The sequence below is a fragment of the Typopeltis vanoorti genome, chromosome 15 (assembly GCF_054136105.1).
Source record: "Typopeltis vanoorti isolate ZY-2024b chromosome 15, IOZ_Tvanoo_1.0, whole genome shotgun sequence".
NCBI lineage: Eukaryota > Metazoa > Arthropoda > Arachnida > Uropygi > Thelyphonidae > Typopeltis > Typopeltis vanoorti.
In genome coordinates, this window is record NC_143563.1 from 73,864,890 (window position 1) to 73,880,324 (window position 15,435).

Sequence of the window (15,435 nt, forward strand, 5' to 3'; positions counted from 1 at the left end):
ATGGATGACACATAACAACAATAACATTCCAAACTGCCAGTTTATCTTCCCTCATTCAGTGTCTAAATGAGTATCTACTAATGGGATGACCTATTGATAAGGACTGACATTGAATCAAATGCTTGTTCATGTTCTCTAAACGCTATGTAGTAGTTTTTATGTAGTTTTTCCCCAACTTATCTAGCTTTTGACCTGTGAGTCACCCCTATCTGAAAACTCAAGGATCATCAAGGAATGTACTACAACTTGTGTAAGTAAATAGCATATAATACAGAATTCTATGAATTACTACGTGTGGTAAACATTATTTTGCTTGCCAATTCCCACACTATAGTAACTGATTGCTTCAGTTGTAGTTCTCTGTTCTGTCACTTATGCTCTACAGTTTGCTTCAGTTAAAGCACAACTTGCTCTGGTTCAGTTTTGCAGTTTTCTGCAAAACTGAACCAGATCATCTTTTGGTCCTCTATATTTTTATTATTAGGGATTTTTGATGTACGCACTTATTATTTTTACCTAAATAAAGATATATATTTAAATTATATCTTTTGTGTCTTATTTTATCTTAAACAGCAAATGAGTTTATTTTAAGATTGAAAATAAAAATTAGCTAAAATATAAACTGAGTATGAACCCAAACCTTGGTGTTTTATTGAGAAATTCAGAGCATGCAAAAACTAATAAAGATATATGTTTGATTGATGACCCTCTATAATAAGTTGTTTTAGTTATAGAAAATGCTACTACAGAAAATACTTACACGTTCCAGATAATAGTTTTGTAACTTCTTCTACTGCAGGCATATCTTGAATAGCACTGTTGATTTTTTCTCTTATAAGAAGAACTAATGGTTGCCATTCTCGGTTACACAACCTTCTACTAATAAGCCAATCTATGTAACAATTAATCAAAGACTACACTTAATAAAAAGAATCAAAAGAATATTGAAATGCCAAAAACAGATCAAAAGAAAGAGTTAAACAAAATATTTAAAATATTTTAAATTAAAATAGCTGTTAATAATTTTACCTGCTATCATCATTTCTGGTATATACTACAGGATGCACAATAGATTACAGTAACAAAATATTTCATAACTAGTTTCTGATGAATACATTTTTTTTAATTAGTTTATTTGTCAGTTCTCTGATATGATCAGCTCTTACACTGTGATCTTCTAAAATACTCATAACAGCATCAACACCTATTGTTTTTGCTTTAACAGATAGTTTGCTAAAAGCCATCTCCCACTCTGTTTATGCAGCCATACCATTGGTTTTTTGTAATATCTTTTTATGTGAATCTCACCCAAGAAAGTTTGTTACAATACATTAGTATTAGTATTTTAGAGATCAAACATGAAGTGCTTTTTCAGGTGACTTCAGGCTTCCTAGGTGTCATTAACATTCTCAAAAATAGAGCAATAACAATCTGCTTTAATGTGCAAACTCTTAAGCATGGCTACAACAACAACAAAATTCTTCACATGATTATATCTAAAAATAAAATAGCTTACAATAAACCATTTCAAATGAAATATATTCAACATAAAGCATACTGAAGAATAACAGCAATATATTCCTTCAAATGGGATTCTAAAAATAACAAGTAATGAAGAAAGAATATCCTTGCTTTACTCTCTGTGATGAACACCGTCAATTTGGGAGCATATAAATATCTAAATGAGAATGTTCTTAACTATCCCTGATAGTCAAGGCTGTTCTGAGAGTTCTTTAATATAAAACAAGATTTCCATAAAAGAATGATGATATTTTAAATGCAAATAGGTAGACAGATCCTCTATAGAGAATCTATTTGAACCTTTAGAGGACAACACAGGTTTGTAAATGGTAATAGCTTTTGCAATTGGCTTAGATTTTATAACAGCGCAACTGTACAGATGGATTAAGGAAATGGATATATCATAATACATTTGGATTTTGCCAAGGCATCTGACAGGATTCCACACATGGGAGGTTGTTATACAAACTCAAAGGTATGGTATCCAATATAGGCTTGTGACATGGATAGGGGGAGTGGCTGACTGATAAATATCAGAGTAATGTATGGAGGTGCTGAGACTAAAAGAAGGATTACCAGTGGGGTACCACAGGATTCTATAGTTGGGCCACTGTCGATTCTATACTTGGAGTTGGTCTAGATAGTAATATACAATCATCTGCTGATGATGCAAAGCTGAAAAGGTGATAAGGAACATTCTAAAAAAGGGATCCTTGCCAGCTGATCCAAACTGGTTCTATGTGTGAATGATGATGAATGTCAATTCAATGTTGCTAAATGCAAGGTTATGCATTCTGAACTGAGGGCATTGCCGGCAGCAAAGTATTTTATTAATGGTAAGTTGCTATAAGTGATCAATAATGCTAGAGACCCAGGGATGATGGGAGACAGAAATTAAAGTCCAGGACCACACTGCTAGGGTAGTTAAGTCACCACATCCTATATAAAAAACTCTACCCATTTTAAAACCTTGATTGAAAATCTAACTTTAAATAATACAAATATATTGGTAAGCTTTGACTTCATCTCACTTTTTATCAATATTCCATTAAATGCCTTAACACCCTTAAAAAACGTTTTTCCTTCTGATATATTAGATCTCTTTTCCTTTGCCATCAATTCTGGTTATTTTTCTTGGAAGAAACAAAATTTACAAACAGATAGAGGGAACCGCTATGGTCCCCCCCCCCCCCTTGCCAATTTTTACATGGAAATTTTGAAAAACGAGACATAGACTCAGCCCCTCTCAAACCTTGTATCTGGCTACTAAGATATGTAGATGATGTGTTCTCTATTTGGCCTCATGGCCCAGACACACATTGGACTCCTTCCTCAATCACCTCAATAGCCTACATCCAAGAATCCAATTTACAATGGAAAAGGAACATAACAATAGTTTACCATTCCTAGACACCTTAGTAACATGCCTTCCTGATGGTAACCTTTCCTTCACTGTATATATAGGTATCACTTGCTTAATGCAGATTTGATTATCTGCGGCGAAATTAATTGCGGCAATCCCTTGATATACGCGGCAAGAGTTTTGATTAACACGCCTTTAAATTTACCACGCAAAATCATGCTCACGCCACGAGGCTGCTAGCTTCGTGGTCATCCAAATTCTCTTAATGATGTGTGTGAGAATGTGAAAGTTTTATTTTATCCCACCAAATACAACATCATTGCTACAATCCATGGGCATGGGCATCATTACAACTTTCGAAGCCTATTTTCTTAAAAAGACATTCTCAAAGGCAGTAGAAAAAACAACAGGAGAAAATGCGATTATGCTCCACGAATTTTGGAAAAAAATTTAACATTAAACACGGAATGGAGAACATTCATGACTCGTGGGAGCAAGTGTCTTCTAGTTGCATGGAAGCTGTTTGGAAAAACCTTCTGCCAGAATGCGCTAATGACTTAGGTTGTTTTCAAAATCCTGTGAACAGCGTGGTCAAAGAAATCATTGCAATTGGTGAAGACCTCAGTTTTGATGGTGTTGATGCAGAAGATGTTAAAGAATTACTGGATTCAAATTCAAAAGATTTCAGTGACAACGATCTTCTTGAAATTGAACAACGCACATATGAAGACAACAAACAAATGGAATGTAAAGATAAGGTTCCAAAGGAAATAACAGTCAAAGAACTCTGGATGGAATATTTCGCAGTTTAGAATAGCTTAAGCAGCAAGTAATAGATATGAATCCAGATGTTAATCGAAGAATGCTTGTTTGCCGAGGTCTGGAGAGTCACTTTGCTTATTATTGTAGAATTTATGCCGATAAGAAAAAAAAACTAAAACTGTTCAAACAACTCTTTATAACTTATTTTGATTAAAAAAAATTGCAGTAATTAATGTAGGTATAAGTATTTATTAAACATTTACTTTGCATTCATTTTTTATCTTTCCTAAAAGAGTACCATATAAAACGAACTATTAGTACAGTAATCGATCAGGGACGAATTGTACTTTTTACCAGTGATTATTATATTTGATTAACGCGATTTTGAAATACGCAGTAACATCAAGGGATTAATTAATCGCATTAATTGAGGGATACCCGTATATAGAAAACCTACTCACACAGGCAGATACAGTCTCTCTCTCCCACTATCACCCCTTTCAACAATATGGCATTATTAAAACTCTAACCAATAGAGCCCACAATCTTTGTTCCAGTTATTTATTTATTTAGAGAAAGATGTTGGAAGTTTTTCCCACTTGGTTAGACTATAATAAATTTATTTTAATCCTTTATCCAAGTGTAAGCAAACAAAGTCTGTGCCTGAAGTATCTTCAGGACTGAGGCAACTCGTGGTAAAGGAGTGATGAGAGCTCGGTCCATCTTTACCACAAGTTGCTTCAGTCCTGAAGATACTTCAGGAGCAAACTTTGTTTGCTTACACTTGGATAAAGGATTAAACTAAATTTATTATTTATTTATTCTTATGGCAAAAGGAATAAAATACAGCTACAGGTCGATATCCAGTCTAGAATGCCATTCCAGGGCCTCATCCATCACCTCATGGATGTCCTGGAGGCCACCAACATAAAATGGCACCTTGGGCTCACAATATGAGTAAATGTCTGGGCCACAGTGGGGGGAACAATCACAATAAGGATGGTCAAGCAGCCTCCATTTATGTAGGTAGCCATATCTGTCCTGGTTAGTTCTGATCCTTGATGATCCTAATGACGAATCTTCCTAAGAAGAGTAAAACCAGGCTGCAGAGCACAGGGATCCTCAATCAGGAAACCATTTGTTGGAAGACTGTTGGACCAATGTTCTCTCCACATGTCAAGTGTTGATGGTAAGGCAGCTGAAGAGAGTTTGTCCATGGAACAGAAAGGCTTTCTTGATTTTAGGGGAAGACTAGATGAATTTATGAGTCTAATGCAGGGGGAGGAGTGGGTTGCTCATTACTTTATTAAATTCTTTAATCAAGACTTGTCTTCTCTGTATGTTTGGTGGAGCAATGTTAGACAGGATAGGCAGCCATGGGAGAGGGATGCTTCTCAGTGTCCCACTAATTGTACACATGGTAAAGTTCAGCTTGGTGTCTATAATGTTAGTGTGTGCACTTTTCCAAAAGGGGGGCACAGTATTCTGCTTCAGAGAATGTGAGGGCTAGTGCAGACGACCTTAGGACTTCTGCACCACAACTCCAGGTTTTTCCAACAAGCCTTGAAATGATATTGTTTCTTCTTTTAATTTTGTTGGACAGGTTGGTGATGTCCCTTTTATAGGTTAGTCTTCTGTCCAGGCTCACTCCAAGGTATTTCGGGTGAGGCTCATGTTCTACCATTTTGCCACAGAAAGAGAGGTTGAGGTGTTGATTTGCCTCTGCACTGTTCAGGTGGAATACTGTGGACACAGTTTTTGATGGATTTCGATTTGGCACCACTGCTTGAAGTACTCTAACAGGATGTTCAGGTCTGTGTTCAAGGTTGATTCCAGGTTGGCAAAGGAGGTAGATTGGCATACATATATTTGCTTGAGCTGGTATGTGGTAACTCAGACATGTAGATCTTAAAGAGTAAAGGGGCTAGCACAGAGGCCTTTTTTCAACCAATATGGATCCAGATCTTTCTGTTGGAGAGAATGGATTGAAAAATACAAAGTTTTTTATCCCGGCCTGAAGCCAGCTTGTTCAATAGGGAGTGCTCTTTCGATGTACATTGAAATTCTTTTAAGGAGAATTCTTTCAAAGAGCTTAAAGTTGGAGCAAAGCAAGGAGATAAGTTGTAGATTTTTAACCTCATTTGGATCTTTTCCTGGTTTGGGGGCATGGCATTTTGGCTTACCGCAACAGATTTGGTAGTTTTCTAGTCATAATTTTTGAGAAAAGGGTAGCCAGCCATGTTTGACCTCATCGGCCAAGATGTTTTACAAACTCGGGGGAAGATACCATCCACTCCTGCAGCCTTGCCATTCTTGGTGAGTTTTAAGGAGGTTTCCTGTACCTCTTCCTGAGATACTAGGTGTGCAAGTTCAGGAAGCTCAGGGCCCATCTTCGCGTTTTGTGTTTTGTCTGATGGAAGATTGCACAGTTATTTTCCTGATAGAGCTGGGACATATCTTGGAGGTTTTTAGTAAATGATTAGCCATTTGATCAGAAGTTATCTCTGGTGGTTTGTGTGTTGTTGGTTCTGCCCCACCTAGTTTTCTCAGAAGTGACCAGCTTTTCCCGCTAGATGTGGTGAAATCAAGTTCATAGATGGTTGAGATCCATCTTTCCTTTCTGTTTTTGTCCAGCATTGCTATGAGCTCCTTAGCAATAGTTGGGTCTTCAGTCTGTTCATATTTGGATAAAAGTTCCTCAGTTTCTCTACTCCAGAATGGGATGTATTGTTTTCTGTAGGCTCTAGTAAGAATAGAGTCTTTGGCTGCAGTTTTGATTAGATTAACAAATCTGGGAGAGCAATTATTGGGGGGGGGGTTGAGACAGTCTTCCCGTGCCCCCCCTCCCCCAACCAGTAGTGTTACCCTTGTGGTACATTGCTGGTCCTTCAGACAAAAGAAGCCCCAGAGATGTAACATGAAGATAATGTCTCACACCAGGCGTCCAAAGGTACCAAGCCTCCTGGACCACTTGCAGCAACTATGATTTGTTTCAGTGGAACCTCCCTTTCAACACCAAACTCAACCACATACACAACACCTTCCTTTCCAATGGCTACAGCAATTAAAAAATTTTAAAAATAAACAGTTTCTCCCCCATTCCCTGGCTATCTCTTCAGAAGGATTTCAGAAATGCCATCACCACACCCTACATCAGTGGCACATCAGAAAAAATGGCCAGATCCTTAAAAAGTACAACCTCCACATAGCTTTTAAGCCCACCATAAACTTGCTACCCTTATCCATTCTACCAAAGATCAGCTCCATCCTCTCCAGTGCCTGGAGTATATAAAGTACCCTGTTCCTGCAAGCAGGCTTACTTCAGATTGCAGATGTATGATTTGTGTTCTTCTAAATGGATGGGTGCAAATCTACCTGTCTGTCTGAAGTAAGCCTGCTTGCAGGAACAGGGTACTTTATATACTCCAGGCACTGGAGAGGATGGAGCTGATCTTTGGTAGAATTGATAAGGGTAGCAAGTTTATGGTGGGCTTAAAAGCTATGTGGAGGTTGTACTTTTTAAGGATCTGGCCATTTTTTCTGATGTGCCACTGATGTAGGGTGTGGTGATGGCATTTCTGAAATCCTTCTGAAGAGATAGCCAGGGAATGGGGGAGAAACTGTTTATTTTTAAAATTTTCTATGGTGGAGATGGTGTTTTTTTGCCAGGATCTCCTGGCAAAAAAACACCATCTCCACCATAGTAAATTCAAAAAAGAAAGACTGTTTTTAGAATCTGCAGTGGCACTCAGAAATCAACCAAATTTAAATAAATACGGTTACATAAAACTTCCCAAAATTTGGGAAACATTAATTATCAGATCCCACTTTACATCCTAGGCCACCTAACCATAGAGGGTGCACCACTTAGATAGGCCTTTAGTGTCACCCACGTGTTTCACTTAGTATTGGGTTATATTTGAGTGTGTGTTACGAGTTATTTGTAATCCCTGAAGATGTCTCAGTGACTGAAATGAAATACTGGAAGCATTAAAATCAGTTTTAATCCCTTCCTAGTGTTGTAAATATTCAATTAAACTCCAACTTTATAATGGAAGTGTTCGAATATAAGAATTTACAAATTTTAGGTTGATGTTTCCATCCTCTTATTAAAGATAAGAAATCTATAGTTGTCTTCATGAATTTCATAGAGAATACAGATCAGGTTTGAGAACTTGCAATTTTTATTGATAGCTTTTGGCCCATTCATTACAAAAAGTGAGAACAACTGGCTTTTTCTTTTCTTCTCAGCAGGATAAATATGTTTTTACTAAGAAAAAAAAAATTTCCTTTAGAAAAAGTGCTAATGTAGTCAAATTAACTAAATGTGCACTTTAAGTATATTAGTAGCTTAAAATTATCTTTTTGTTTAAGTAGCTAACGTAATTTGGGTTCAGTTGAAGTTTTATTTTTTTTCTTTCAAGTGTCTTGGAATGAAATACACATTACTGAAGTCAATCTTTGTATATTGCATGTTTTTCTTTTAGTTAATGTATTTTCGAATTATTAAATTATTTATGGCATTTTGTAAAACCTTAATTCTCTTAATTATTGAGGAAGAAAGGTTATTCTGAAAGAATAAGGAGAGAATCATCATTAGCAATATAATATAATACTGGTATGTTCAAGTTTACAGTATAAACATTTAACACCACTCAGTCAAAAAAAGAACTATTTCAGCCATAGACAAGTGCATGCACACGCACACACGTGTGTGTGTATTAGGATGTAAACTGTGCTGGTACATGCATATAAACAGAACTGTTCATATGACCAAAACTTGAAAAGAGGTTAACTCAAAACTACTAATTACTTATTAACTAAATAAACTCAAAACTACTAATTACTTACTAACTAAATAACTAAGTTCATTCAAATTACATGGATCTTCATGTGAGAGAAGCATAAAGAACTCATCGAGAGAGGCTATAAGTCACCTAAACCAGCTGTCACGCCTTCTCTTAAATTCATTCATACTACATGCACTCACTACCCCTAAAGGCAAACCACATCCCACTCACTCACTGCTCTGTGAGAGAAATTTCATCAGACAACATCCTATAACATACATTCAAAAGTTTGTACACCTCTATCATATCACCCATCTTTCTCCTGTTAACCAGAGTCTGTATACACACAATCTGTTCTCATAATCTAAATCCCATAATCCGATATAATCTTTGTAACTCTTCTTTGAACTCTTTTCACAGCTTCTTTATCCTCTTGGACCCAGGAGACCAAATCTGTGCACAATAATCCAGATGTGGTCTTATCAAGGCCTTATAAATTTAGAGCCAAAATGACTTACTTATCCTTACATGTCAAAGTTTGCTTCAACTTCACAATTATCCTGTGAGCAGTATTTGCAACTTTTGTTATGTGACCTTGCAACTTCAAATTCCTATCCACCATTACATCAAGATCTCTAGCCCCATCAGTTTCTTGAAACATAACCCCCCTGCTAGTATAATATGCCACTGGAAATCTCATCATGCCAACGTGCATAACTTTATACTTACTAACATTATTGACTTTACATTACATTACTAATTGACAGCCATTTTTTTCTGCCCAAAATTTCTAGCCTGTTCAAATAATTTTTTGTAAGTGCTGGATATCAGTAGTAGCATTCCTGATTGCCCTGCCTATCCACATCATCAGCAAACAATTGCACATCTCCTGTAAGACCCCTTGCTAATGGCATTAAAGTACAGATTGAACAACAATGGCCCAAGGACTGAACCTTGAGGTACACCACTTCTTTGCTCACTTTAAATCTTGCAGACTCACAACCACTATATACCACTTTTTGATATCTGTCTGTCAACTATCCACTGATCCAAGTCAAGAATTTATATTCCAATCCCATCTCCATTTTATGTCTTTTGTGTGGTATCTTATCAAATTTCTTAGCAAAATCCAACATTACCATAATGTATCCGTTACCTTTATCCAACTCAGCCATAACATTGTTATAAATATGACCTTGGAACTTCTTGAAACAAATTGTTAAAACATGACTTTCCTATAGTAAACCCATGCTGCTCCTTGTCTAGTATAGCTTGTTTGTCTATCTATTTCTGTATGCAAGTTCTTACCTACTTCTCTAAAATCTTCACTACCACACCAGAGATACTGATAAGTCAGTAGTTAGACACATCAGTTTTTTAATCACCCTTGTACAATGGAACTATTATACATTTCTTTCATTCCTGTGGTATCAGGAATGATACCATGGGAACCTGAGCTGAGACTCAAGTTATACAAAGATGTGAAAGGCCAAGCCAATTCAGCTGAACATTCCTTTAGCAAACATGCTGATATTCCTGACAAATTCTCATCCAGGTTATGCAACAGCCCTTCAACCTCATTTTCATGCATCTTTAACTCTTTGTCCAATGTAGCAGTAGCACTGTGCACCATGTTACATACTTGGTTGATGTACGAGGGACGTCCAGAAAGTAAGTTCCTATGGGCTGTCAGAGAAACAAAAATATACTTAAAAAAACTTTATTGGAAATTAAAGTAGACATCTTTCACTACTTTTCTACATAATTTCTGCCATTGTTCAGGCACTTATCATAATGGAGCACCAAGAGTTGTATACCTTCATCGTAGAAGGTTGCCACCTGTGACGCAAACTACATATTGACTGCTTCTTTGACCTTGTCATCTTGAAACAGCCGACCACCAAGGAAAGATTTCAGATGTTTGAACAGGTCACTTGGCACGAGGTTAGGACTATATGGAAGTGATGGAATTGTTCCCAGCCGAAGATGGCGAGAAGTTGTTGTGTTACACCGGTCGTGTGTGGGAGGGCATTATCATGAATCAAAACAATGCCTCTGGTAAGCATGCCACGTCGTTTATTCTGGATCACACAATGCAGTTTCTTAAGGATTTGGCAGTACATACTCACGTTGTTTGTGGAGCCTTGACCCAAGAGGTCTGCTAGCAAAATCAAAACAACGCCTCTAGTAAGCATGCCACGTCGTTTATTCTGGATCACACAATGCAGTTTCTTAAGGATTTGGCAGTACATACTCACGTTGTTTGTGGAGCCTTGACCCAAGAGGTCTGCCAGCAAAATTCCTTGTCTGTCCCAAAACACAGTGCACATGATTTACCGAGTGGAAACTGTTGTCTTCAATTTCATCTTGATCGGTGATGAGATGTGCCTCCACTATGTAGACTCTTGTTTGGATTCAGGGGTTGCGTGCGACACCCAAATCTCGTCCCTGGTGACCAGTCTGCTCAGGAAAGCATCGCCATCCTCATGGTAGTGTGTCAAGAATTCCAAAGCACGACATAGCTGATTCACTTTGTGTTGTTCAATAAGCAACTTTGGCAACCAGCATGCAGACAATTCAGTTTCTCCGACACAATTTCATGAAGACACGAACGTGAAATTTCTGGAAATTGCAGCGAGAATGATCATAGTGAATCCCCTATTCTGTTGAATCTTCTCTTCAACTGAATGCACCAAGTCATCAGTCACTAAAGATGGCTGCCTGTTCTGTTCATCAATGTGCAGACCTATCCTTCCTTCATTAGTCTTACCCATCTTCGTACCAGTGAATCACTCACTGTGTGTTTTCCATAAACCTCAATAATTTGACGATGAATTTCAGCTGCCCCTTAACGGTCCTCGCATTCAGGAAATGGATAACTGACCTAATTTCACGTGCGGTGGGCAATTCGATTTTCTTAGACATTATAAACACACACCAAGAAGCATATGCACTGCAAGAATGTCTGAAACAGCACCAGCGCCTTGGTAAGGAATCGACAAACTCAGCACGCATGCGCACCATTGCGATCACAGTGCTGCAGTGAAAATATTTAAACTCAAAACTTACTTTCTGGACATCCCTCGTATCTTAGCCAGGTGAGCACTTATTAATTTAACAATCTCATTAGCTTCTGACACTAGAGTACCATCTGTATTCAATAAAGTTATTCTTACACATTTATTCTTTCTTTTATTTTCTTTCTTTTTTATTATTGTTATGCTTGTGGCATAACAATAAATACTTCCCAAGAAAGCACATCATGATCACTGTCACCAACAGATGGTAAAATAGTCATTCTCGAGAGACCCCTCCTGATGCTATGAACATGTTGCTTGAGAAAGTTGTCTCGCAACAACTCAATAAATTCCTCTTCATTCTTATCATGAGATTTTTCTTCGACCCCAATCAATGTTTGGATAATTAAAGTCACCGATAATGATCACTCGTTTAGTACCCATAGGGCTAAATTGGTGATGGATTTCTTCATCCCCTGCAACTGAGCTGTCAGGTCTGTATCAACATTCTGCCCATATATTTTATTTTGTCAGTCTCCACTTCACATCAAATAGCCTCAACTCTGCCATATGGGACATTGTTACCATCATTATTTTCTTATGTTTCTACACTAATTGGACTTAAGTTGTCTGATATCATTAGAAGTAATGTCATTCCTAAGAATAGTATAGCCATTACACTCAATCCCAATAACCATATCTGGTTTTAATTGGTTTCACTAATGTCAACAATCTTAGGCCACATCATATTCAATAAAGCAAAGAATTCAACCCTTAAGTTTCTGATGCTCCTGGCATTTGTGTGCAGACATTGACCACCTAGCCTATTCTTATAATTAGATAAGAGGGGGGGGGGGGTCTGGAAAGTTCTGATAAACACCTAGAACAAAAATAATATTAAAGCAACAGATATAACCACAAGAAAGAACATACTAGTAGCAGAGTTATGAAAGTAACTTATGTTCTTATATCCTCATATGCTCTTTCTTGTGGTTATGTTGCTTTAATATAATTTTTGTTCTAGGTGTTTATCAGAACTTTTCAGCCCCCCACCCCTCATATGCAATCTATTTGGCCTTTTTGTAAAACTTTCTCTTTTCCCTCCCTAGACATATTCAAAAGGTCTGAACCCAAAGCGTATATTTCCACCCCTTCGCCAGATACATTTACCATGTTTGAAGCCAATCATATCTTTATCACGTTTGCATACCATAGATGAACTTTCACACACATTTTTCCCATTCCTCCCTTGATTATCTAGTTTCCCTGACTCTCTGCATTAGGTCTCATACCAATAAGTAATTTTCCCAGGCTCCTGATACCAAATGAATTTGAGTGCAGGCTATCCCTCTTATACAAGTCTTTTCTACCATCAAACACACTCTACACAACTAAAAACTTGCATCTATTTCTTCTACATAGCATGCAAATGGAATCATTTGCTATCATTGCCCTCCTTAACTTACTGTCATATCTGGGTAGCAAACCTACAATTTTTACTTTCTCACTTCTTCCACAGACCTTTCATATCCTCTCTCATACTATATCTTCACTACTTAAATTATTTGTTCCTACCAGAACTGCCATCTCTTTTACTTTCCTTTTCTGTTTTTCAATTACATTTGTCATATCTTTAATTTTTGCCCCTGGGAAAGAAGAAGTAGTGACTCCCTTAGCAAGCTCAAATTTTAAGATTGAATCACCATACCATATTGCCTCCTTTTCTTAGATTTTAATTGACTTATCTTGTTGTTGTTATTATTACCAAATCCAGTGCTTTTCTGCTTCTTCTTGTTTTGATCCTTTTTTCTTATCCTAAGTTTCGTTAAATGGTTAAATGTTTTTCCGCTTTTTCTAATTCTCTGGTCGATTTTCTAATAACTTCTTTTAATCAGGATATTTCCAATATCAGATTATCCTCAGAAAAATTATCATCATCACTGCAACAATGCTTTTGCTCATCACAACAAATGTTCTACTCAGTAGTAACAACTTTAACTTAAGCTTTAGACATTGCCCTGTCATGACGAGTTTTCATGTCATTCTTAAGAGTAGTAAAAACTAATAATATTTCTACAATTATGTTATTAAATGATGTAGTACAATAAATACACTAAAAACTACAATAATATACTAAAAATACACCAACAAATCTAAGAAAACACTCAATAAATCACCAAAAATCACATATCAAGAGACAAACTAACAAACAGCAAAAGATTAGCATGGTGACAATAAATACAACATCATGTTGGATATTCACAATATGCACAATGGACATACAAATTATTTGTGAGCATGTCCATTGCAGTGAACATTGATATTCTCCTTTGGAATATTTGTTTGGCAATAACAAGGAAACATTTAAACACTTTAATGTTAGGGTTTATATTAGGTCCATTGACTTCAAGATTTCTTTCTTGGTTTGTCTTAATAGTGGTGTAAAATTTCTAATTCATTCCATAAAACATGTCTTTCCATCAAGGTATTAGGTGATAATGCATGTAATGACAGAGCTGTTGGAAGTTTATTTTGCACTTGGTTAGACTATAATAAATTTAGTTTAATCATTTATCCAAGTGTGAGCAAACAAAGTTAGTGCCTGAAAATATCTTCAGGCAAGGTGGTGCATCTGTTAGCAACTCGTACCTTTGCTACAAGTTGCCAACAGATGCATCACCTTGCCTTAGTCCTGAAGATATTTTCAGACGCAAACTTTGTTTGCTCACACTTGGATAAAGCATTAAACTAAATTTATTATAGTCTAACCAAGTGCAAAATAAACTTCCAACATCTTTCTCTAAATCCAGAGTAATTTAATAATCAAGTGGTACACCAGTTGGCAACTCGTATAGGTAAATATGACCTCTCCATTGATTTTGTCTTAGTGTCACCACTTCTGGGTCTGTCTCCCACTGATGAGACCTCAATAAAGGTCGAAACTGGTCTGGGTAGTGGCTCTTCCCTTAATGCATAGCATTATACATGTTTGCAAGGAGATGTGCTTTGCATGGTAGGAGATGCTGAGACAAGGAGTGATGAGAGCTTGGGCCACCTTTGCTATGAGTTGCCAACAGATCCACCACCTTGCCTCAGTCCTGAAGATATTTTCAGATGCAAACTTTGTTTGCTCACACTTGGATAAAGGATTAAACTAAATTTATTATAATGACCAAGCTGTGGCTTCACATTTCTGATATTCTGCATTTCCAGTAAAATTGTTCCATACATTTTAGAGGACTATGGATAGGTTTGACAGATCAAAGTAATAACTATTTTAATTGTGTACTCCATGGATTTTTGGCTACTTTTACTGGTAACCAATATATGGATGCAAAATAAAACCTAGAAATCATGCATTTATTAAAGACATTTTGTAGAGTATCTGTTAGAAATTGAATGTTCTGGCTAATTCATCATTAATGAGATGCTAGCTCTTGTTCCTATTGTTGAGATAATGCCTAATTTTTTGGATTTGTTTTGGTGCAAAGAGGTGTAGAGGTAGCCAGTAGTATCAGTTAACTTTCTGAAAGTGAATACTGTGGTATCTCGCTAATCCGAACTAATAAAAACCGCACTCATTTGGATTAGCGAAAAGTTTGAATTAGTGAATTTTTTCCCAAGAGACAACAATAACTAACATTTAAGACAAAAATAATCAGATTTTAATGGTACATCAATTTAATTCTGTAAATAAATGAAATAACCGACAGAAAAAAATCTACTGTACTGTAATGTAAAACTTAAAAAATAATACAATACACAAATTTATTTTAATAAAAAATTTTGTTTGTATGTACTGTATTGTTGAGGATTCTGATTTAATAAAATTGCATAGTTCAGTACATGACTTAATTTGCATAAAAAATATCACTTTCTTGTTCACAAAACAAAAAAAAAAAGTTTTATTTCTTTGTAAAAAAAAGTCATTGATTTTCTTTTGCTTCTTGGAAGCTAAACTTTTTTCGAATGCTTTTTCTCA

At 36.4% G+C, this 15,435-nt stretch overlaps 1 protein-coding gene across 1 annotated transcript in view; it reads right to left on the reverse strand.

Moving 5' to 3' along the window:
• Nucleotides 1-15,435, reverse strand: part of LOC150098890 (CDK5 regulatory subunit-associated protein 3) — a 143,934-nt gene that overhangs the window by 99,432 nt on the left and 29,067 nt on the right. Inside the window, exon 3 of the mRNA XM_090405590.1 lies at nt 761-892. Coding sequence (XP_090261716.1) covers nt 761-892 — 132 coding nt within the window. The remainder of the gene's footprint in view (nt 1-760; nt 893-15,435) is intronic.